This window comes from Mobula birostris, unplaced genomic scaffold, assembly GCF_030028105.1.
Source record: "Mobula birostris isolate sMobBir1 unplaced genomic scaffold, sMobBir1.hap1 scaffold_589, whole genome shotgun sequence".
In the NCBI taxonomy this organism is placed as follows: domain Eukaryota; kingdom Metazoa; phylum Chordata; class Chondrichthyes; order Myliobatiformes; family Myliobatidae; genus Mobula; species Mobula birostris.
In genome coordinates this window covers 62,651-87,310 of record NW_027278311.1, presented here as the reverse complement: position 1 = coordinate 87,310, position 24,660 = coordinate 62,651, and the positions used below count along the sequence as shown (strand labels likewise).

The 24,660-nt window shown below is 47.6% G+C and overlaps 1 protein-coding gene across 1 annotated transcript; it reads left to right on the top strand.

Moving 5' to 3' along the window:
* Positions 1 to 1,952: 1,952 nt before the first annotated feature.
* Positions 1,953 to 23,862, top strand: LOC140193390 (uncharacterized). The gene is made up of 8 exons (XM_072250737.1): positions 1,953 to 2,019; positions 2,901 to 2,972; positions 3,674 to 3,793; positions 19,420 to 19,536; positions 20,028 to 20,345; positions 20,607 to 20,749; positions 21,848 to 21,912; positions 22,263 to 23,862. The coding sequence occupies exons 1-8, from the start codon at positions 1,953 to 1,955 to the stop codon at positions 22,450 to 22,452; spliced, it is 1,092 nt and encodes a 363-aa protein (XP_072106838.1). The 3' UTR covers positions 22,453 to 23,862.
* Positions 23,863 to 24,660: the final 798 nt, after the last annotated feature.

The window sequence follows — 24,660 nt, the reverse complement described above, 5'->3', positions numbered from 1 at the left end:
TGTGATGGGACGGTGCGGAGGGAGATTCACTCTGTGTCTGATCCCGGGACTGTGTGATGGGACGGTGCGGAGGGAGCATCACTCTGTGTCTGACCCCGGGAGTGTGTGATGGGACGGTGTGGAGGGAGCGTCACTCTGTTTCTGACCCCGGGAGTGTGTGATGGGACGGTATGGAGGGAGCGTCACTCTGTGTCTGATCCCGGCGTGTGCGCTGGGTCGGTGTGGGGGGAGATTCACTCTGTGTCTCACACCGGGAGTGTGTGATGGGACGGCGTGCAGGGAGATTCACTCTGTGTCTGACCCCGGGAATGTTTGTTTTGCGGATGCCGACGCCCTTTCTCTCTCTCCCACCCCCGCACTCTCTCTCGCGCTCTCTCTCTCTCTCTCTCTCTCTCTCACTCTCTCTCTCTTCTTCACACACACACACACACACACACACACACACACACACAGAGCCGCTGCAGCATATCGCCACCCACACCACCATCGTCTTCGCTACCCAATCCCCACCCCGTATGTCCAAAGCCCCTCTTTCTCCTTTCGCCCCGCCCTTACTTACTGTTTTTGAATGTCACCGATCCCGGCGGCCCAGCAGGCGGCGCCTTTCCTGGAAACGACCCTGTCACATTTCTGTGAGGGGAAAACTCAGTGTGAGCGGGACAGAGTGGGAAGAGAGAGAGTGGGGTGGAGAGAGTGGGGAGACAGAATGTGAAGACTTAGTGAAGGGGAAGTGAGATAGAAAGACTTAGGGAGAGAGGCGGTAGAGAGAGAGAGAGGGAGCGGGTGAGAGCTGCAATATTGAAGCGTGTCAGATGCATTCATGGGAGATAGACAGGGAGATAGTGGATTGATGTAGGCCCAGACAGTGTAGCCGCACGCTTTCAAGAGTTCTCTGAAAAACTGATAACTCCCAACTTATTTTCTAATTGGAGATGAGAGCCAAGCTGTAGATACCGATCAGCGTGCGTTGGTTTCCTGTAAACTTCAACAGCTTCATGTTCGTTTTCTCTGATAAGCACTACATAGTCCAAAATAGGGCAGTCTGATTTTCGCGACTTCTTCTGGTGTAAATGTGGTGTAGATTTGAGAGAGAGACTGTGAGGAGTTGTTCATTTCACTCGGAGGGAGGGGACTCGCTTACGTCGGTGGGTGTTGGGTGTTTATCCTGGGTCCGTGGTTTCTCACACACAGAGGATCTGAATCCCCGGCGATGAGCAGTTGGAGGCTCCGACGATCAAACCCGGAACCAACTGCGGGTGGGGGGAGGTTGGGTGGAGGGGTACAATTCTCCCGGACAACAGAGTCTCTGCATGCGTGACACATATCCCCCTGTCTTTCACTCCTTCTTCACTCATTGCATCTCTCTCTAATCCCCTTCTTCCACTCATTTCTCCCTCCCTTCTCTTTCTATCTCCTTCTAACCTCCCTGCCCTACTCTCTCTGTGTATCAGTCTCTCTCCTTCCTCTCATACGCCCCATGTCCCTTTCTCTCCCTCCCTTTCTTTCCCCCATCAGCTTGCCCTCTGCTTTGTTCCTCTCTCCCCTAATTCCTCTTCAAATATCCCCCGCTGTTTCTACCCTCTCCATCTCCATTCTCTGCTACCTCTGACCCACCCCATATTTCTCTCCGCTCCCCCTATCTGTCGCCTGTCACCCAATTCTCCCCGAACTACCCAACCTTCCCTGACACTGTCCGCTCCCGCTTGCTCCCCACTCTCACAACTCCCCCCCCCCCCCGTGCCCCCGCCACTGTCAACTCTCGAGAACACCCGCTCTCACACCCTCAATATTAGCCCTGCGCGGCACTTCCTCCCCCTGCTCCCGGCCTCTCTCTGTCTCAGCCCTTCATCTGCTGTTTGCTGGTGTCGACCTCACCCCCTGTCAACACGAGCTTCCTTTGACAGCGGCTGCTTCCCCTTTCTGAGCTCAGAAGGCAGAGAATCCCCGACAGGATGGACGACAGCGAGACTTACACGAATGTGAAGTTCAAAAAAACGGACTCAGGGTCTCCTTCCCGAGGTGAGTGGGGCAGAGAGACGGAGTGGAGGGAGATTCACTCTGTGTCTGACCCCGGGACTGTGTGATGGGACGGTGTGGAGGGAATTTCACTCTGTGTCTGACACTGGAGTATGTGATGGGACGGTGTGGAGGAGACTTACTTTGTGTCTGACCCCGGGAGTGTGTGATGGGACGGTGTGGAGGGAGATTCACTCTGTGTCTGACCCCGTGAGTTTGTGATGGGACGGTGTGCAGGTAATTTTACTCTGTGTCTGACCCCGTGAGTTTGTGATGGGACGGTGTGCAGGTAATTTTACTCTGTGTCAGACTTGGGGAGTGTGTGATGGGACGGTGTAGAGGGAGCTTTACTCTGTGTCTGACGCCGGGAGTGTGTGATGGGACGGTGTGGAGGGAGATTCACTCCGTGTCTGACCCCGGGAGTGTGTAATGGGACGGTGTGGAAGTAGTTTTACTCTGTGTCTGACACAGGGAGTATGTGATAGGAAAGTGTGGAGGGAGCTTCAAACTGTTTCTGACACTGGGAGTGTGTGATGAGACGGCATAGAGGGAGTACACACTGTGTCTGACCTGGGGAGTGTGTGATCAGATGGTGTGGGGGATACTCACTCTGTGTTTGACGACGAGACAGTGTGGCGGTAGTTTTACTGTGAGTCTGACTAGGGGAGTGTGCAATGGGACGGTGTGGAGGGAGCGTCACTCTGTGTCTGGCCACGGGTGTGAGTGCTGGAACGGTGTGGAAAGAACCTCACTGTGTTTGATCCCTGGAGTCTGATGAGAGAGTATGGAGGGAGCCTCACTTTGTGTTTGACCCGGAGAGTGTGTGATAGGGTGGTGTGGAAGGAGCTTCACTCAGTATCTGTCCACCGATGTTCTGTCCTCAGTTGAACCTGATGTATCGTACGTGGCAATTAATTTCAAGACCGTCTCTGAGCCCCGGTTCCGGACTGATCGAGGTCAGTTTCATCTTTGTTGGTTGACTCTGTTTAGCTGATGTTTCAAATCCTGTGGAGACATCTCAGGGCAAGCGCACAGTTGACCCTAATGATTCCCTGTTTGAGAATAAGTCAGAGGGAACGCGTCAGGGATGTGATGAGGAGGGAACTCTGTTTGATAGTCAGTGCGGAGTGTTTTGCTCAGGGAGAGGCGGAATTGAAGGAGAGCCGTGAGATGGTTTGAGGAGAGCCTGCAGTGGGAAGGGTCGGTGGGGAGAGATAGCATGGGATGTGCCGTGTGGAGGGAGGGGCAATGAGGAGCGAGCGCTGTGGGGCGGGGGTGGTGGAGATGAGTTAGCACCATGTCGGGGTGTTGAGGAGGGAGGACAGTGGGAGAGACGGTGAGGAGGGAGCGCGGAATAACACCTTAACCACTCTCTCCCTTTTCGAACCCCACTCTCTTTTCCTGCTTTCCCCTTTTCTCACCTCCTTCCCCTTCTCTCACCCCGTCTCCTCTCTCTCTCTCTGTCTGTGCGTCTCTGACCACTCTCTCTCCCAATCCCTCACCCTCTCTCTCACTGTCTCACCTTTTCTCTCTCCCTCACCTATCCCTCTCACTCTTCTCTCAAGCACCCCCTTCTTCTCTGTCTCCACGACTCCCTCTCCCATTCTCTACGGCTCTCACTCTCTTCCTTATCTGCCTGTCCGACTCTCTCTCCCAGCCGGTCTGAACTCCACCTACTCAGAGCTGAACTTTCGGAAAGAGGAACCGCGCATCGATAAGGACGAAGATCCTCCCATTGCCCCGGGACCCGGCGGGCTGCCAACCACTGATAAAACAGGTCAGAGTTCGCAGAAATGACGTCATTTTGGAGGGATCACGTGTTATACACCCACGTGACCAAGTTTCTAAAGCATCTGCTTCGAACACTTCCTCTGTCAGCTCGTTCCAGAGACTGACCACCATCCGGGTAACAGAAGGTTGTCACTCGGCTCCCCATTAAATCCCTTTCCCCTCTCACCTCAACATCTGCGATCTGTTCCTCGATTCTCCAAGTCTATGATAAATAACTGTACGCAGTTATCACCTTTGCATCATCAATGGGAACAGGAGAGGTTCCGGAGGATTGGAGGGTTGAGAATGTTGTTCCTTTATTTAAAAAAGGGAGTAGAGATAGCCCAGGAAATTATAGACTACTGAGTCTTACCTCAGTGGTTGGTAAGCTGATGGAGAAGATCCTGAGAGGCAGGATTTATGAACATTTGAGAAGGTATAATATGATTAGGAATAGTCAGCATGGCTTTGTCAAGGGCAGGTCATGCCTTACGAGCCTGATTGAATATTTTGAGGATGTGACTAAACACATTGATGAAGGAAGAGCAGTAGATGTAGTGTATATGGACTTCAGCAAAGCATTTGGTAAGGTACCCCATGCAAGACTTATTGAGAAAGTAAAGAGGCATGGTGTCCAAGGGGTCATTGCTTTGTGGATACAGAACTGGTTTATCCACAGAAGGCCAAGAGTGGTTGTACACGGGTGATATTCTGCATGGAGGTCGGTCACCAGTGGAGTGCCTCAGCGATCTGTTCTGGGACCCTTACTCTTCGCAATTTTTATAAATGACCTGGATGAGGAAGTGGAGAGGTGGGTGAGTAAGTTTGTTTTGTACACAAAGGTTGGAGGTGTTGTGGATAGTGTCGAGGGCTGTCAGAGGTTAATGGGATGCCAAACTGGGCTGAGAAGTGGCAGATGGAGTTTAACAGAGATTAGTGTGGGGTGGTTCACTTTGGCAGGTCAAATATCATGGCAGAATCTAACTTTAATGGTTAGTCTCTTGGCATTGTGGAGGATCGTAGGAATCTTGGGGCCCGAGTCAATCGGACACTCAAAGCAGCTGAGTAGGTTGACTCTGTGGTTAAGAAGGCGTACAGTGTATTAGCCTTCAACAGTCGTGGAATTAAATTTGGGAACCGAGTGGTAATGTTGCAGCTATAAAGGACCCTAGTCAAACTACACTTTGTGTACTGTGCTCAGTTCTGGTCGCTTCACTACAGGTAGGATATGGAAGCCACAGAAGGGGTGCAGAGGAGATTTAAAAGGATATTGCCTGGACTCGGGAGCCTCCTTATGAGAATAGGTTGAGTGAAGTCGGTCTTTTCTCCTTGGAGCGACGGAGGATGAGAGATGACCTGATAGAGATGTATAAGATGATGAGAGGCATTGATCGTGTGGATAGCCAGAGGCTTTTTTTTCACAGCTCTGAAATGGTTGTCACAAGAGGATACAGGCTTAAGGTGCTGGGGTGTAGGCACAGAGGAGATGTCAGGGGTAATGATTTTACTCAGAGAGTGGTGGAGGCGGATACGGTAGGGTCTTTTAAGAGACTTCTGGATTGGTACACGGTGTTTAGTAAAATAGAGGTAAGCCGAGTAATTTCTTCGGTAGGGACATTTTCGGCACAACACTGTGGACCGAATGGCCTGTATTGTGCTGTAGGTTTTCTGTGTTTCTACACTTCTATCTCATCTGGTCCCGGCGATTTATCCAACTTGATGCTTTCCAAAAGCTCCAGCACATCCTCTTTCTTCATATCTACAGGCTCAAGCTTTTCAGTCCGCTACAAGTCATTACAACAATCACCAAGATGCTTTTCCATAGTGAATGCTGAAGTAAAGTATTCATTAAGTACCTCTGCTGTTTCCTCCGATTCCATATACACTTTCACACTGTCACAATTGATAGGTCCTATACTTTCAAGGCTTATCTTCTTGCTGTTCACATACTTGTAGAATGCCTTGGGATTTTCCGTAATCCTGCCCACCCAGGCCTTCCCATCTTCCGGTCTGGCTCTCCTAATTACCTTCTTAAGCTGCTTCCAGTTAGCCTTATAATTTTTAGGTGTCTAACATTCCCTGGCTCTCTAATCCTTCTGTCAACATTTCTTCTCTTCTTGACTAGATTAATTACAGCCTTTATACACCAGTTTTCCAAGCTTGAAGTAGCCAACTGTGAGTCTCTTAAAAAACAAAACAATCGTTTCCGTATCCACTACAGCCACCGGCAGCCTATTCCACCTACTCACCACTCTCTGTGTAAAAAAAAAGGAGAAAAAAAAAAAACTTACCCCTGAGATCTCCTCTGTACCTGCTTCCAAGCACTTCAAAACTATGCCCTGTCGTGGCTGCCATTTCAGCCCGTGGAAAAGCTTCTGACAATCCACACGATCAATGCCTCTCATTGTCTTGTACACCTCTATCAGGTCACCTCTCGTCCTCCGTCGCTCCAAGGAGAAAAGGCCAATTCTCTCAACCTATTCTCATAAGGCATGCTCCGCAGTTCATGCAACATCCTTGTAAATCCTCTCTTCACCGTTTCTGTGGTTTCCACATCCTTCCTCGAGTGAAGTGACCAGAACTGAGCACAGTACTACAAGTACGGTTGACCAAGACCCTACATAGCTGCAACTTTAACTCTCGGCTCTTAAACTCAGCCCCACGATTGATGAAGGCCAATACACTTTATGCGCTTTTAACCATGGAGTCAACTTGCGGAGCAGCTTTGAGTGTCCTATGGACTCGGACCTCAAAATCCGTCTGATCCTCCACAGTGCCAAGAGTCTTACATGAATGCTATATTCTGCCATCATATTTGGCCTAACAGAATAAACCACCTCACACTTATCTAGGTTAAACTCCATTTGCCACTTATAGCCCAATTTTACATTCTATCAATGTCCCGTTTTAAACTCTGACAGCCTTCCACACTATCCACAACACTACCAACCTTTGTGTCTCAGCAAATTTACTAACTCATCCCTCCACTTCCTCATCGAGGTCATTTATAAAAATAATTGCCAAGTTTTTTGAATCTTTTGTAAGCTCTTCTTTTCTTCTTGACGAGATTTAAAACCGCCCTTCTTTTCCACGGATCTTATACCCTACCATCCTTCCCATGTCTCATTGGAACGTACGTACTCAGAACCCCACGCATATATTCCCTGAACATTTGCCACATTTCTTCCGTACATTTCCCCGAGAAAACCTGTTTCCAATTTATCTTCCAACTTCCTACCTAATAGCCTCATATTTCCCCTTACTCCAATTAAACGGTTGCCTAACTTGTCTGTTCCTATCCTTCCCTAATGCTATGGTAAAGAAGGGAGAATTGTGATCACTATCTACAAAATGTTCTCCCACTGAGAGACCTGACACCTGACCAGGTTCATTTCCCAATACCAGATCAAGTACAGCCTCTCCTTTTGTAGGCTTATCTGCATATTGTGTCAAGAAACCCTCTTGAACACACCTAACAAACTCTACCCCACCTGAACCCCTCACCCTAGGGGGATGCCGATCATTATTTGGGAAATTAAAACCTCCTACCACAGCAACCCTGTTTTTATTACTCCTTTCCAGAATTTGTCTCCCTATCTGCTCCTCGATGTCCCTGTTACTATTGTGTAGTCTATAAAAAATACCCAGTGGAGTTATTGACCCCTTCCTGTTTCTAACCTCCACCCACAGAGACTCCGTAGACAACCCCTCCATGACTTCCTCCTTTTCCACAGCCGTAACACTATCTCTGATCAACACCCACCTCTTTTTCCTCCCTCTCTATCCTTTCTGAAACATTTAAAGCTCGCACTTGAAGTAGCTATTCCTGGCTCTGCACTCCGCAAATTTATGTAATGGCCACAACATCGTAGCTCCAAGTGCTGATCCATGCTCTGAGCTCATCCGCTTTATTCATAATGTTCCTCGTATTAATTTCAACACATCTCAAGCCATCAGTCAGGGCGCGTACCTTCTCCATCATCTGCCTATCCTCCCCTTTCGCACTGTCTCCAAGCTTTCTCTGTTTGTGAGTCAAAATCCCTTTCCTCCATCTCTTCAGTTTGGTTCCCAACCCCTAGCAATTCTAGTGTAAAATCTCCCCAGTAGCTTAGCAAATCTTTCCGCCAGGATATTGATCCACCTCGGATTCAAGTGCAACTCCTCATTTTTGTACAGGTCACATGTGCCCCAGAAGAAGTCCTAGTGATCCAGAAGTCTAAATCCCTGCCCCCCTCCTCCAATCTCTCAGCCACTCATTTATCCTCCACCTCATTCAATTCCTATACTCACTGTCACGTGGCACAGGGAATATTCCCGAGATTCCTACCTTTGAGGTCCTGCTTTTCAACTTCTTTGTGAAGTTAAGAAATGGCAAGGATAAAAAGACACTAACAGCAACAGTTATATGCATGCCTCGAAACAACAGCCGGGATGTGGACTACCAGTTAGAGCTGGAAATACAAAAAGCGTGACAGAAGGAAATTGTCAAGATAATTATGTGGAATTTTAATATGAAAGTGGATTGGGAGAGTCAGGAAGGTACTCGATCTCAGGAAAGGGAGATTATAGAATGCCCACGGGATGGCGTTTTGGAGCAACATGTCCATACGCCCACCAGGGGATCGGCTGTTTTGGATTGGGTGCTGTGTAATGAACCTGAGGCGATTAAGTTCAGTTTCAAATTTGAAAAGGAGAAGTTGGTGCCAGGTGTAACAATATTTCAGTGGAACAAAGGAAATTACAGTGGTATGAGTGATGAAGTGGCCCAAGTCGAATGGAAAAGTAAGCTAGATGGAAGGACGGTAGAGCAGAATTGGATGAAATTCCTACAACAAGTATACCGAGTTGGATACTGTTGCGGGGGAAGACTTACCTGGGACAAGCTGAGGCAGCCGGATCTCTGGCACTGAGTCTGGTTCTGCAGTGCAGAAGGGAGGGTTGAAGAAGATGAGAGCGGTAGTGATAGAGCACACGATAGATAGAGGTACAGAAGGGAGGTTCTGTGGTCGTGACAGAGACTCCCGGATAGTTTGCTGCCTCCCGGGTGCCAGGGTCAGGGATGTCTCTGATCGCTTGCACAGCATTCTAAAGTGGGAGAGTGAACTGCCAGGTGTCATGGTACACATCGGTACCAATGACGTAGGAAGAAAGAGAGAGGAGGTCCTGAAGAGTGAGTATAGAGAGCTTGGTAGGAATTTAAAATGCAGGACCTCAAGGGTGGTAATCTCGGTATTGCTACCTGTGCTACGTGACAGTGGGGGAAAGAATAGGATGCTATTGCAGATTAACAAGTGGCTGAGGTAGTAGTGTAGGGGGCAGAGTTTCAGAGTTCAGTATCATTGGGACCTCTTCTGGGGCAGGTGGGATCTGTACAAGAGAGACGGGTTACACCTAAACTACAAAGGGACCAATATCCTTGCAGGGAGGTTTGATAGTGCTATTGGGGAGGGTTTAAATTAGATTCGCCAGGGAATGGGAACCAGAGTGTCAGAGCAGATAGTGGAGCGGGGGTGAAAATAAATAATGTTAAAGTTCATACAAAGTCGCAAATAGAAGCGTTGTGTAGGAGAGTAGGGGAGATTCAAACAAGCAGACATGACTTGAGAGTTAGGGGGCAAAAGTTCAGGGGTAACACGAGGAGGAACGTTTTTACACAGAGAGTGGTGGCTGTGTGGAACGAGCTTCCAGTAGAAGTGGTTGAGGCTGGGTCGATATTGTCATTTAAAGAAAAATTGGATAGGTATATGGACAGAAAAGGAATGGAGGGATATGAGCTGATTGCGGGTTGGTGAGACTAGGTGAGAGTAAGCGTTCGGCATGGTCTAGAAGGGCCGAGATGGCCTCTTTCCGTGCTGTAACTGATATATGGTTATATGGTTATATGTGTGTGGTGGTAATAATATTCGGAGGTGTGTCTATTTTACGGATGACACCATGATATGTGGAGGAGCAGGAAGTGTTGAACAAACGGAAAAGTTGCACAGGGACATGGTCAGTTTTGGAGAGTGGGCAAAAAAAATACTGGCAGATGAGATACTATGTTAGGAAATTGTCGCCGACAAACGATGCTCGGACCCGGAGTGAGAGAGCCGTAGAAAATTCTTTATTTGTCACATGATATCATGGGGAGCACAGCCCCTAAAATCGGGATCCTGGAGCCCCCTCAGACAAGAAAACTCAGTGATATTTATACATCAACGGTACGTGACAAGAGACACTTGTGTGGAATTTTTATTTTAAAGAAGTAAAGGTCACGTGCTTCAGGACATTGTATGGTCAGATAATTCCTTATTTGAACTTTTGTCTAGCATTTTCAGAGAATGCTACCGAATAGCGAAGTAGCAAAAATATGTGCCTGAGCAGCTACACATTTTACTGAAGTGTTAGTTCTCAGGCCAGCTAGTTCAACCGCAGACACATAAAAATTCTCAGAACAAGGAAGTACAGATGCAATTATTTTTATATCTCGGTTGCGAGGCACAGTTCAGTCACACAGAGTACATTAGTTACAGATAAATGATTGTAAGCTTCGAATTCACATTTTAAAACAAATCATTAGCTCCCTCAATGCCCATTACAATGTAAGGCCTTGATATTTTCTTCCACAGAAATGTACGGCTGTACAGTTTGGAAGAAGAAATAATCGGGCAGATTATTGTTTAGATGGGGAGAAAATTCAAAAAGTGCAAAGGGACTTGGGGGGGTCCTCGTGCAATACACCCTAAAGGTTAATCACCAGGTTGAATCGGCTGTGTGGAAAGCGAATGCTATGTTAGCATTCATTTCAAAAGACATAATGCGTAAGAGAAAGGAGGTGTTGCTGAGTCTCTATGGGGCACTGGTGTGACCTCATTTGGAAAACTGTGTGCAGTCTTGCGCCCCAAGGGATGTACTGATGTTGGAGAGAGTTCAGGAAAGATTCACCAGGATTCTTCCTGGAATGCAGGGGCTAAGATAGGAGGAACTTCTGTCGGCTCTTGTACTGTATTCATTAGCGTACAGAAGAATGAGTGGGGTTATCATAGAAACATTTCGAATGTTGAAAGGGTTGGACAGAGTAGATGTGGAAAGGCTGTTTCCCTTGGTGGGTGAGTCCAGGACAAGAGGCCGCAGTCTTAGGATAAGAGCATATCCATTTAAAACAGCGATGAGGAGAAATGTTTTAGCCACAGGGTCCTGGACCTATGGAATCCGTTGCCACAAACAGCTGTGGAGGTCCGATCATGGAGGGTGTTTCAGGAGGAGATTGATAGGTATCTGATTTGTCAGGGTATTTGTCAGCGTGGGAATCAAATTAAAGAGGCTAGGCGTGAGGAGGTTAGTTCACTACAGGGGGATGGGAACCAGTGCAGAGAGACAGAGGGGTGTAAAGTGAGGGTAGAAACAAAAAGTACTACGGAGAAAAGTAAAGGTGACAGGCCGACAAACCCAGGGCAAGCATTAAAAAGGGCCACTTTTCAGCATAATTGTATAAGGGCTAAGAGAGTTGTAAAAGAGCGCCTGAAGGCTTTGTGTGTTAATGCAAGGAGCATTCGTAATAAGGTGGATGAATTGAAAGTGCAGATTGTTATTAATGATTATGATATAGTTGGGATCACAGAGATATGGCTCCAGGGTGACCAGGGATGGGCGCTCAACGTACAGGGATATTCAATATTCAGGAGGGATAGACATGAAGGAAGGGGAGGTGGGGTGGCGTTGCTGGTTAAAGAAGAGATTAACGCAATAGAAAGGAAGGACATAAGCTGGGAAGATGTGGAATCGATATGGGTAGAGCTGCGTAACACTAACGGGCAGAAGACGCTGGTGGGAGTTGTGTACAGGCCACCTAACAGTAGTAGTGAGGTCGGAGATGGTATTAAACAGGAAATTAGAAATGTGTGCAATAAAGGAACAGCAGTTATAATGGGTGACTTCAATCTACATGTAGATTGGGTGAACCAAATTGGTAAAGGTGCTGAGGAAGAGGATTTCTTGGAATGTATGCGGGATGGTTTTTTGAACCAACATGTCCAGGAACCAACTGGAGAGCAGGCTATTCTGGACTGGGTTTTGAGCAATGAGGAAGGGTTAATTAACAATCTTGTCGTGAGAGGCCCCTTGGGTAAGAGTGACCATAATATGGTGGAATTCTTTATTAAGATGGAGAGTGACATAGTTAATTCAGAAACAAAGGTTCTGAACTTAAAGAGGGGTAACTTTGAAGGTATGAGACGTGAATTAGCTAAGATAGACTGGCAAATGACACTTAAAGGATTGACGGTGGATATGCAATGGCAAGCATTTAAAGGTTGCATGGATGAACTGCAACAAATGTTCATCCCAGTTTGGCAAAAGAATAAATGAAGGAAGGTAGTGCACCCGTGGCTGACAAGAGAAATTAGGGATAGTATCAATTCCAAAGAAGAAGCATACAAATTAGCCAGAGAAAGTGGCTCACCTGAGGACTGGGAGAAATTCAGATTTCAGCAGAGGAGGATAAAGGGCTTAATTAGGAAGGGGAAAAAAAGATTATGAGGGAAAACTGGCAGGAAACATAAAAACGGACTGTAAAAGCTTTTATAGGTATGTAAAAAGGAAAAGACTGGTAAAGACAAAAGTAGGTCCCCTGCAGACAGAAACAGGTGAATTGATTACGAGAAGCGAGGACATGGCAGACCAATTGAATAATTACTTTGGTTCTGTCTTCACTAAGGAGGACATAAATAATCTTCCAGAAATAGTAGGGGACAGAGGGTCCAGTGAGATGGAGGAACTGAGCGAAATACATGTTAGTAGGGAAGTGGTGTTAGGTAAATTGAAGGGATTGAAGACAGATAAATCCCCAGTGCCAGATGGTCAGCATCCCAGGGTGCTTAAAGAAGAAGCCCAAGAAATAGTGGCTGCATTAGCGATAATTTTTCAAAACTCGTTAGATTCTGGACTAGTTCCTGAGGATTGGATGGGTGGCTAATGTAACTCCACTGTTTAAAAAAGGAGGGAGAGAGAAACTGGGGAATTATAGACCGGTTAGCCTAACGTCGGTGGTGGGGAAACTGCTGGAGTCAGTTATCAAGGATGTGATAACAGCACATTTGGAAAGCGGTGAAATGATCGGACAAAGTCAGCATGGATTTGTGAAAGGAAAATCATGTCTGACGAATCTCATAGAATTTTTTGAGGATGTAACTAGTAGAGTGGATAGGGGAGAACCAGTGGATGTGGTATATTTGGATTTTCAAAAGGTTTTTGACAAGGTCCCACACAGGAGATTAGTGTGCAAACTTAAAGCACACGGTATTGGGGGTAAGGTATTGGTGTGGGTGGAGAGTTGGTTAGCAGACAGGAAGCAAAGAGTGGGAATAAACTGGACCTTTTCAGAATGGCAGGCAGTGACTAGTGGGGTACCGCAAGGCTCAGTGCTGGGACCCCAGTTGTTTACAATATATATTAATGACTTGGATGAGGGAATTAAATGCAGCATCTCCAAGTTTGCGGATGACACGAAGCTGGGCGGCAGTGTTAGCTGTGAGGAGGATGCTAAGAGGATGCAGGGTGACTTGGATAGGTTGGATGAGTGGGCAAATTCATGGCAGATGCAATTTAATGTGGATAAATGTGAAGTTATCCACTTTGGTGGCAAAAATAGGAAATCAGATTATTATCTGAATGGTGGCCGATTAGGAAAAGGGGAGGTGCAACGAGAACTGGGTGTCATTATACACCAGTCATTGAAAGTGGGCATGCAGGTACAGCAGGCGGTGAAAAAGGCGAATGGTATGCTGGCATTTATAGCGAGAGGATTTGAGTACAGGAGCAGGGAGGTACTACTGCAGTTGTAAAGGCCTTGGTGAGACCACACCTGGAGTATTGTGTGCAGTTTTGGTCCCCTAATCTGAGGAAAGACATCCTTGCCATAGAGGGAGTACAAAGAAGGTTCACCAGATTGATTCCTGGGATGGTAGGACTTTCATATGAAGAAAGACTGGATGAACTGGGCTTGTACTCATTGGAATTTAGAAGATTGAGGGGGGATCTGATTGAAACGTATAAGATCCTAAAGGGATTGGACAGGCTAGATGCAGGAAGATTGTTCCCGATGTTGGGGAAGTCCAGAACGAGGGGCCACAGTTTGAGGATAGAGGGGAAGCCTTTTAGGACCGAGATTAGGAAAAACTTCTTCACACAGAGAGTGGTGAATCTGTGGAATTCTCTGCCACAGGAAACAGTTGAGGCCAGTCCAGTTCATTGGCTATATTTAAGAGGGAGTTAGATATGGCCCTTGTGGCTACGGGGGTCAGTGGGTATGGAGGGAAGGCTGGGGCGGGGTTCTGAGTTGGATGATCAGCCATGATCATAATAAATGGCGTACAGGCTCGAAGGGCCGAATGGACTACTCCTGCACCTATTTTCTATGTTTTCTATGTTTCTATGTATCAAGGGATATTGGGGGAAATGCCTGAAATTGGAACTAGATGGGAGAATAATTTGGCTCATGTTGGAGTGGCGGAGCAGACTCGATGGCCGATTGTCTTATTTCAGCTCCTTTGTCCTGTGATCTTCTTTCCTAACCGCTTGTAGTCTTTGTCAGAATCTCCTCCCTTTTCCTATCCATGTCGTTGGTACCAGTGTGTACCAGGACCTCTGTCTGTTCTCCCTCCCACTTCAAGGTATCGTGGACGCGATCAGAATCATCCCGGATCCTGGATGATCAGATGGACTCCTGACCTCACGATCCACCTCGTCGTGGCCCCTTGCACCCTGATGACTGCCTGCACTGCACTCTCTCTGTAACTGTGACACTTTACTCTGCGTTCTGTTACTGATTTACCTTGCTCTAATGCAATAAAGTGATCCGTATCTATGGTTGTAACTGGGACCTCTCCTGTCTGTGATGTTTACAAATGATCTGGATGATAATGCAGATGGGTGGGTCAGTAGGTTTGCGGATGTTACGGCGAGAGGTGGTGTTGCAGAGAGCGGGGAAGACTGGCAAATAATTCAGTGCGATATGAGTCAGTTACAGATATGGGTTGGAGAAATGTCAGAAGGAGTTTAACCCGGACAAACCTAACTGTTGCACGTTGGTAGGTCAAGTCAAAGAAATGAAACCATAGAAACCATAGAAACTACAGCACAGAAACAGGCCCTTTGGCCCTTCTTGGCTGTGCCGAACCATTTTCTGCCTAGACCCACTGACATGCACACGGACCATATCCCTCCATACACCTCCCATCCATGTATCTGTCAAATTTATTCTTAAATGTTAAAAAAAGAACCCGCATTTACCACCTCGTCTGGCAGCTCATTCCATACTCCCACCACTCCCTGTGTGAAGAAGTCCCCCCTAATGTTCCCTTTAAACTTTCCCCCCCTCACCCTTAACCCATGTCCTCTGGTGTTTTTCTCCCCTTGCCTCGGTGGAAAAAGCCTGCTTGCATTCACTCTATCTATACCCATCATAATTTTATATACCTCTATCAAATCTCCCCTCATTCTTCTACACTCCAGGGAATAAAGTCCAAACCTATTCAACCTTTCTCTGTAACTGAGTTTCTCAAGTCCCGGCAACATCCTTGTAAGCCTTCTCTGCACTCTTTCAACCTTATTTATATCCTTCCTGTAATTTGGTGACCAAAACTGAACACAATACTCCAGATTCGGCCTCACCAATGCCTTATACAACCTCATCATAACATTCCAGCTCTAATACTCAATACTTCGATTAATGAAGGCCAATGTACCAAAAGCTCTCTTTACGACCCTATCTACCTGTGACGACACTTTTAGGGAATTTGGTATCTGTATTCCCAGATCCCTCTGTTCCACTGCATTCCTCAGTGCCTTACCATTAACCCTGTATGTTCTACCTTGGTTTGTCCTTCCAACATGCAATACCTCACACTTGTCAGTATTAAACTCCATCTGCCATTTTTCAGCCCATTTTTCCAGCCGGTCCAAGTCCCTCTGCAGGCTCTGAAAACCTTCCTCACTGTCTACTACACCTCCAATCTTTGTATCATCAGCAAACTTGCTGATCCAATTTACCACATTATCATCCAGATCATTGATATAGATGACAAATAACAATGGACCCAGCACTGATCCCTGTGGCACACCACTAGTCACAGGCCTCCACTCAGAGAAGCAATTCTTTACCACCACTCTCTGGCTTCTTCCATCGAGCCAATGTCTAATCCAATTTACCACCTCTCCATGTATACCTAGCGACTGAATTTTCCTAACTAACTTCCCATGTGGGACCTTGTCAAAGGCCTTACTGAAATCCATGTAGACAATATCCACTGCCTTACCTTCATCCACTTTCCTGGTAACCTCCTCGAAAATCTCCAACAGATTGGTCAAACATGACCTACCACGCACAAAGCCATGTTGACTCTCCCTAATAAGCCCCTGTCTATCCAAATGCTTGTAGATTCTGTCTCTTAGTACTCCCTCCAATAACTTACCTACTACTGACGTTAAACTCACCGGTGTATAATTTTCCGGATTACTTTTCGATCTTTTTTAAACAACGGAACAACATGAGCCACTCTCCAATCCTCCGTCACTTCACCCGTAGACAGCGACATTTTAAATATTTCTGCCAGGGCCCCCGCAATTTCAACACTAGTCTCCTTCAAGGTCCGAGGGAATACCCTGTCAGGTCCCGGGGATTTATCCACTTTAATTTTCCTCAAGACAGCAAGCACCTCCTCTTTTTCAATCTGTACAGTTTCCATGGTCTCCCTACTTGATTCCCTCAATTCCATAGATTTCATGCCAGCTTCCTTAGTAAATACAGACGCAAAAAAACTATTTAAGATCTCCCCCATTTCCTTTGGTTCCGCACAAAGCCGACCACTCTGATCTTCAAGAAGACCAATTTTATCCCTTACAATCCTTTTGCTCTTAATATACTTGTAAAAGCTCTTTGGATTATCCTTCACTTTGACTGCCAAGGCAACCTCATGTCTTCTTTTAGCTCTCCTGATTTCTTTCTTAAGTATTTTCTTGCACTTCTGATACTCCTCAATCACCTGATTTAGCCCCTGTTTCCTATACATTTCATACAACTCCCTCTTCTTCTTTATCACAGTTGCAATATCCCTGACTATAGAGTCTCCAATGACGACAGCTCTACTCTTCTCCGTCCCACCCTTCTGCACCACAGGGTCAGACTCAATGCCGGAAGCCCTGCCACTGTGGCTCACACCTGGACGGTGTCCCCCCACCCCCCCCCAACAGTATCCATGACAGTAAACTTATTATTCAGGGGAATGGCTACAGGAGTGCTCTGCACTACCTGTCTGCTCACTTTCGCTTCCCCCCCCCTCTGACTGTCACCCAACGACCTGTTTCCGACAGCCTAGATGCGACTACCTCCCTGTAGCTCTCATCTGTGACTGCCTCATGGAAACATGGAAATCTCATTGACCATAGAGCGCAATGTTGTGCCGGCCATGAGACCTCCTCGAGAAACGACCTCGAATTTTCCTGGCTCATAGCCCTCTATTATTTCTAAGCTGTAAGGGTCTCTTAAAATACCCTATTGTATCCGCTTCCACCGCTGCCGCCGGCAGTGCATTCCACACACACACCACTCTGTGAGTAAATCTTACCCCTGACATCCTCCTCGGTATCTAGACTATACTGAACTCTACCTCCTCGTGTTAGACACTTCAGCCCTGGGGGTCGGGGGGTGGGGGTTGGGGGCGGGACGCCTTTGGCTATCCATTCCATCAATACCTCTCATTATCTTGTACACCTCTACCCGTCACTCTCATCCTCTGTCGCTCTAAGGAGAAAAGACGAAGTTCAGTCATCCTATTTTCATAAGGTAGGCCCTCCAATCCAGGCAGCATCTTTGTAAATCTCCTCTGCACTCTCTCTATAGTATCCACATCTTTCCTGTAGTGAGGTGAGCACAGCTGAACACAGTACTCCAAATGGAGTCTGATCAGGGTCTTAAATAGCTGTAACTCCTCTGAAGCACAGCTTCTGTCGCTCTGGTATCAGACGATCACCTGTTACGATATCAGGTTCTCTTCACATCTTGGTCTGGGTACGTGTCACCCTTGTACCTTATTGCCTTCCTGCAGTGCACCTTCTCTGAAACTTTGACACCTTAGTTTGCATCGTGTTATTGACTTACCTTGTTCTACTACTTTCTGTATCTCTGGTTGTAACGAGGACCTCTCCAGTTGGTGACAATTTCAAATGCTAAGAGATAGCACACTATTAAAGCCAAGGCTGTAAACAGTGTTGATTAGCAGAGGGATCTTGCGGTCGAATGCTATTGCTCATGGTCAGGCTTTCTGATAGGGTGAAGAAGGCGTCTATCATGATTGCCATTGTTCGTCCGGATAATGAGTTCAAAAGTCAGGGAGTTACGTTGCAACTTTATGAAAATCACTGGTCGGGTTGCATCAGGCGTATTGAAAAGGTTCTGCTCACCCAACGATAGGAAAGATGTCAAGTGCTTGGAATGTCTCTGGAGAGTGTTTAAAAGTGTGCGCCAGGTTTCGATGACGTGTGTTACAAGGAGAGGAAGCTGAGGGGAGATCTGATAATGGGTTATAAGATTATAGACAGAGTAGACAGACAGTTACCTTTTATTTCCAGAGATATAATATCAAAGAGTAGCGGGAATGCATTTGGGACAGCATTGTGCGCCGAATTATCTCATGCTGTACTGTTGGTCTTTATGTGACAAAAACAAAACACTTTACTGAATCTAGGATGCTGGATGTCCTGAACACACAGGTTTTCATCCAAGTCTTTGCCGCAGACAGCAGAGATCCCAGTGCGGATCGATACATAACACCATCAGTCACGGACTGCGAACTGGCAACCGGCACATGTCTAAATTAGCACGAGCTAATTCTTGACGCAAATTCCCAAATAACCGCGAATTCCGGTCATCGCAATCTTGCGAATGAAACTCCCATGAGAGGGATATTGACAAAGGCTTGTCTAATCTCAACTTTTCAACATCCCATTGACCTGCGCGTTTAACACTCGATCCCTTTCTACGTCGACAATTAAGTATATCGCCGTTAATGTGTCCAGTTCCTTCGCAATTGATTTCCCAGAACCTACCCGGATTTAATCCCATCAGCAAATTCTCCACCGATCTACAGCTGATCCGCTACCCACTAAAACAATCCCGGTTGTATATGTAAAACATATTCGACCTTGAATTTCATTTTTTCCCCAAAACAAATATTTAGATTTATTTATTTATTGAAAAACTGTGCGGACAGGCCCTTCCAGGCTTTCAGACCGCGATGCCCAGCAATTCCCCAATCCCGGCCTAGACACTGTACATTTTACAGTGACCAATTATCTTACAACTGGTCTGTCTACTGACTATGGGAGCAACCTGGTGCACCTGCCGGTCACGGGGAGGAAGTGCAATCTCCTTGCGGCAGCTGCGGGAATTGAACCTGGGTCCCTGGTACTGTAAGGCGTCGTGCGAGCCACTCCCTTACCGTACGGCTCTTGCAAGCAGCCACTAAACATCCTCGTAAAGCTCGTCTTCACTCTTACCAGATCAATGGAATCAGTCAGACATGAGGCATGGTGGGTGGAAATAAGCTACCCTGCGGGTCATGGTTGAATTCACGCACACGTTGAATGGATTCTCCACAGATGCGCATAAACAGGAGCCGAGCGAGAACATCGGAAATAGATGGCACTGTAAGATCTGTCCACTTTGCCTTACTATGTTCGTCCTCGTCGCGATAGTGGTCGGGCTCTCGATTTATGGTGAGTCGAAGGAGCTCCGGGTGGAGTCGGACCGTAAAGAGATTGTAATGAAAAGTTGTCGTAAAACCTCGTGACACTGACACGACGATCAACGTGACATCGAAACGCTCTCACTGTGTCACCAACACACCTCTCACCGTAACTCCGATACACACCTCTCCGTGACACCCACACTCCCTCACACTGCGACATCGGCGCTCCCAACACCGTGATACCGAAGCAGCAAACACCTTGACACCAACACAGCTCTCCAGGAGCTACCTGCACGCCCCTCACCATGACAACGTGACAGTAACGCTCCCACTTCCCTCACAGTGACACCGTTACGTCACGCACCGTCAAACTGTCCAGCCCACACGTGAAAACTACGCTGCCCGCACCGTGACACCGATACAGCCTACACCGTGATACTGATATTCCCTTCACCGTGACACCGACACATCTCACACCGTGACACTGACAGCGGCGTCACCTGACAACAACATTCTCAGTGTTACAGCTTCGTCAGTCTCTGATCACTGGCGACCGAAACTACCGGAAACTTTGGGAACAATATCAGGAGATGAACAGGACCCAGGTCCAATATCAACTAAAAGTCCATGAGTTGAACTCAACCCTTGAGTCCAGAATCTCAGAGTATTCCCGCATCTCCATACTCGAAAATAACTTAACCGTCCTCAACTCGGACCTCTCTGTTCTGAATCGAGCGCACACCGATCTCCGTCATCAATTCAATCGCGTCGACATGAAATACAGGACCATCACCGAAAGCCAGACTCAGATTTGTCAATACCTCACCAGGAGAAGAGGTGAGACAATGTACCCTGCCTCTGTTGCTCCTCATCACAGGGGAGAGAGAGATGGGTAGAGGATGGAGCTGGACAGTTTAAGTCTATGTCTGTCAGGGAGAGTGTGTGATGGGGCGGTATGGAGGGAGAGTCACTCTGCGTCTGACCCCGGGAGTGTGTGATGGGACGGTTGGGAGGGAGTTTCACTCTGTGTCTGACCCCGGGAGTGTGTGATGGGTCGGTGTGGTAGGTGATTCTCTTTTACTTGTTCCTAATTTGCAGAGCAAACGTGTTCCCAGGACTGGATCAGAAATGAAGACCGCTGTTATTTTATATCCAAGTTTGAAACATCTTACGGTGTAGCGAAGGAATATTGTTCAAACTTTGATGCAAGGCTACTGGAAATAACTTCGACACAAGAACAGGTATGTGTCACACTGAGAGAGGAGATATTTACAACAATCAGAAATCCAAGGGTGATACACAGAGTGAAACTCCCTCCATACCGTCCCATTACACACTCCATCGTTCAGACACAGAGCGAAGCTCCCTTCATACATTTCAACCAGACCGTCCCAGGGTCAGACAAATCGTGAAACGCCCTCCACGCTGTCTAATCTCCGACTCCGGGCGTCAGAAGCAGAGTGAAGCTGCGTTCACATCGTCACACCACACGCTCCTGGAGTCAGACACAGAGTGAAGGTCCGTTCAAACAATCCCACCACACAAATCCGGGGACAGAACCTAGTTTTTCTCCCTCCACAACGTCCCATCACGCACTCCCGGGGTCAAACACAGAGTGCATCTCCCTCCACACCGTCCCATCACAAGCCCTCAGGGTCAGACACAGAGTGAATCTCCCTCCACACCGTCTCATCACACTCTCCCAGGGTCATACATACAGAGTGAATCTCCCTCCACACCGTCCCATCACACACTCCCGGGGTCAGACACAGAGTGAATCTCCATCCACTCCGTCACATCACACACTCCCAGGGTCAGACACAGAGTGAATCTCCATCCACACCGTCCCATCACACACTCCCAGGGTCAGACATACAGAGTGAATCTCCCTCCACACCGTCCCATCACACACTCCCGGGGTCAGAAACAGAGTGAAGCACCCTCCACACCGTCCCATCGCACACTCGCTGGGTCAGACACAGAGTGAATCTCCCTCCACACCGTCCCATCACACAGTCCCGGGGCAGACACAGAGTGAATCTCCCTCCACACCGTCCCATCACACAGTCCCGGGGTCAGACGCAAAGTGAATCTCCCTCCACACCGTCCGATCACACGCTCCCGGGGTCAGACATACATTGAAGCTCCCTGCACACCGTCCTATCACACAGTCCCTGTGTCAGACACAGAGTGAATCTCCCTCCACACCGTCCCATCACAAGCCCTCGGGGTCAGACAGAGAGTGAATCTCCCTCCACACCGTCCCATCACACACTCCCGGGGTCAGACGTTGAGAGAGGCTCCTTCTTAACATTAATTAAATTATTTTAATTTCGCAGAATGTTGTTTTCAACGCTCTCGGGCTTCAATACCGAACATACCGGACTGGAAAATGCGAAGGCGGGTGAGATTCGGATTGTTAATGGCCTGTGGCCGGGGACTGTGGGAATTGAGCAGGGCATTGGCGCAGATTATATTCTGACGCAGGGATGTGCAGGTCAATGTAGGGCTGTGGCATCAGTTTGTTGGGGGGGGGCGGGGTGTTGACACGCGTCTGTGGGGAGAAAGTGGGTCAGGGGAGTGAGTTTGAGAACCATCCCGGGGCTCTGTGGAAAGTAAGTCAGTGGGATTAGTCTGTGGACCGACGCGGGGCGGTGTGGAAACTGCTATGCGCTGAGATTAGTTTGGTTTCGGTGTCGGGTGACCTCCCGGAGCTGCATTGACTCTGTTAAAATTGTTTACCTTCTTTGATAGGGCAAAGGCTTCTAGTATTATGTACAAGGATAATACTGGAAAGCTCGTCTGCGTGTACGGCGACTCGAACAGATGGAGGAGCTATCGCAATCATCAACACCGTTTTATCTGCGAGAAATGTGCACATTCGTGCACAGATATTCCTGAAAAAATCCAGGATCTCTGTCAACAGTCCGTAGGGCCAACTTGAATCCCACTATAATCCGTTTTTCTCCCCCGTCTCTCTTCCCTCTCTTATCCACCTCCTGCTCAATTTCTCTCTTCACCCTATCTGTTCAACCCCAACCATTCTCTTCTACTACTCGCATCCCATTCACCCAACACTCTCCTACATTCCTCTTTCCCCATCAATCTCCTTCTTTCTCGTCATCTCTCCCACTCTTCTCCCCTCCCTGCACCGTTCTCCACCCCTCCTTCTCTGTTATCTCTCCCCCTCCTCTCCACCCACTCTCACCTCACTCCTCTGCCCTCTGTTTTACAGATTCCCGACCCTGGGGTAAAGGACTGTGCGCGTTCACTCTATCTATTCCCCTCGGCATTTTATACACCTCTATAATGTCACCCGTGTTCTCCAAAGAATAATCTCCTCACGCCAGCCCAGTCTGCACAATGCAGCCACTCGAATCCTGGCAACGTCCTCGTAAGTTTCCCTCTGCACTCTTTCCGGTTCATCTATCCTACACCAGGGCGACCAGAACCAAATGCAGTACTCCAAGTGTGGCCTCACCAATGTCTTGTACAACTGCAATGTGACCTCCCGAATCCTATACTCAGTGACGAGCAGCGTGCCACATGTCCTGTCTGTCTGCAGCGCATATTTGTAACCGCAATCACGGTCTGATCTGTTGTCTGTGACTGATAACCCCTCAGAGTTGATCATCTGCACAATTAGTACTGCGGAAAGATGTAAATTTAATGTAAGTTCCAAAAATTTAAAAGACAGCAAACAGCTGAATATCGATGGTGCTCATGGATTCAGGAAGCGTTTGGTAATCTGATGGTGGAAGGGAAGTAACTTGTTTTAAATCGTTGAGTGCGGGCCGTCAGGCTCGTGTACTACCTCCCCGATAGTACTAATGATGACAGGGCATTTCCCGGGTGGTGAGGGTCCTCAGTAATGGATGCGGTTCCTCTTGAACATGTTCCCGATGGAGGGGAGGGTTGTGCCCGTGATGGAGCTGATTGATCTAGAAATGTCTTCAGCCTCTGGCGACCCTCTGCGTTGCAGCCTCCACACCAGGCGGCCATGTGACTGCCCAGAATGCTCACCGCCGTACAACCTGAGACATTCGCGAGTTTTCAATGACAGACAACATCTCCTCAAACTCCTAACGTTGTAATCCCTTCTGTAACAACAGAGATATGGACGCCGGTAAAGGTACCTGCAGAGTCAGAGTCAGACTAGAAATAACCAAGAGGACAGTAAGGAAACCCAGGAGGAAATGGGTCTCCTGCGGTTGAGCACTGAGTGTTCACACGAGTCTTTTAACTACAGATATTCCACGAAGGAATGTGGGAGGCAATAATTGTCAGTCTGAGTCTCAAATGGAAAGTAACACCTCTCCATACTCCAGGCAATTTGTGTGCCGAACCTGGATGAACGTGCCCTTGTCAGTTAAATAACATGCTCTTCCAGAAAAGCCATCACGGCTGCAGCCTACGAAGTCCTCCTCAGGACTGCCTCGAACAAATTGATTGTGCGAGTTAAAGTCCCCCAAGACATCTGCTGTTCCATTCTTACATGCCTCAGATGTCCCCCTGTTTCTTGCCTGTGACACTGTAATGATGTTATTCCGTGGCCAAGTGACGACTCACACCAGTGATTTTTCCCGTTACTATTCGTTATCTCCACCCAGATGGATTCAATATTCTGCCCCTTAGCTCTTATATCGTCTCTCACAATCACCCTGATCTCATTATTAATGAAGCGTGCGACCCGACATCCTTAACCTTTCTGCCTATTCTTCTGTATTGGCTGATATACTTGGTTATTTAATTTGCAATCCTCTCCACCCTGCAACCACTTTTCTATAATGGCGACTTAATCACAGCCTTTGTACTGACTTGTGCCACAAGTTCACTGACTTTATTTGGAAAACTAGGGACATTCAGATAAAGTGCTTTTACACTCAATGGGCTTTTAAAGTCATGTCAACTTTCTCTCTTTACACTGTAATTTTCTTCGCTTCACTTCACTCCAGTATTACTTTTCTCCTTTTTTTTTTAAATTTTCGATGGCTAAGGAGGTGGTGCAGGAGGAGGGGCCCCAAGTTTCTGTACAATTGAGACTTGTTCCAGGGAAAGTGGGACCTTCTCCGACGGGATGGTTTGCACCTGAACTGGAGGGGGACTAACATCCTTGTGGGAAGCTTTGCATGTGCTGATCCGGGCACGTTCT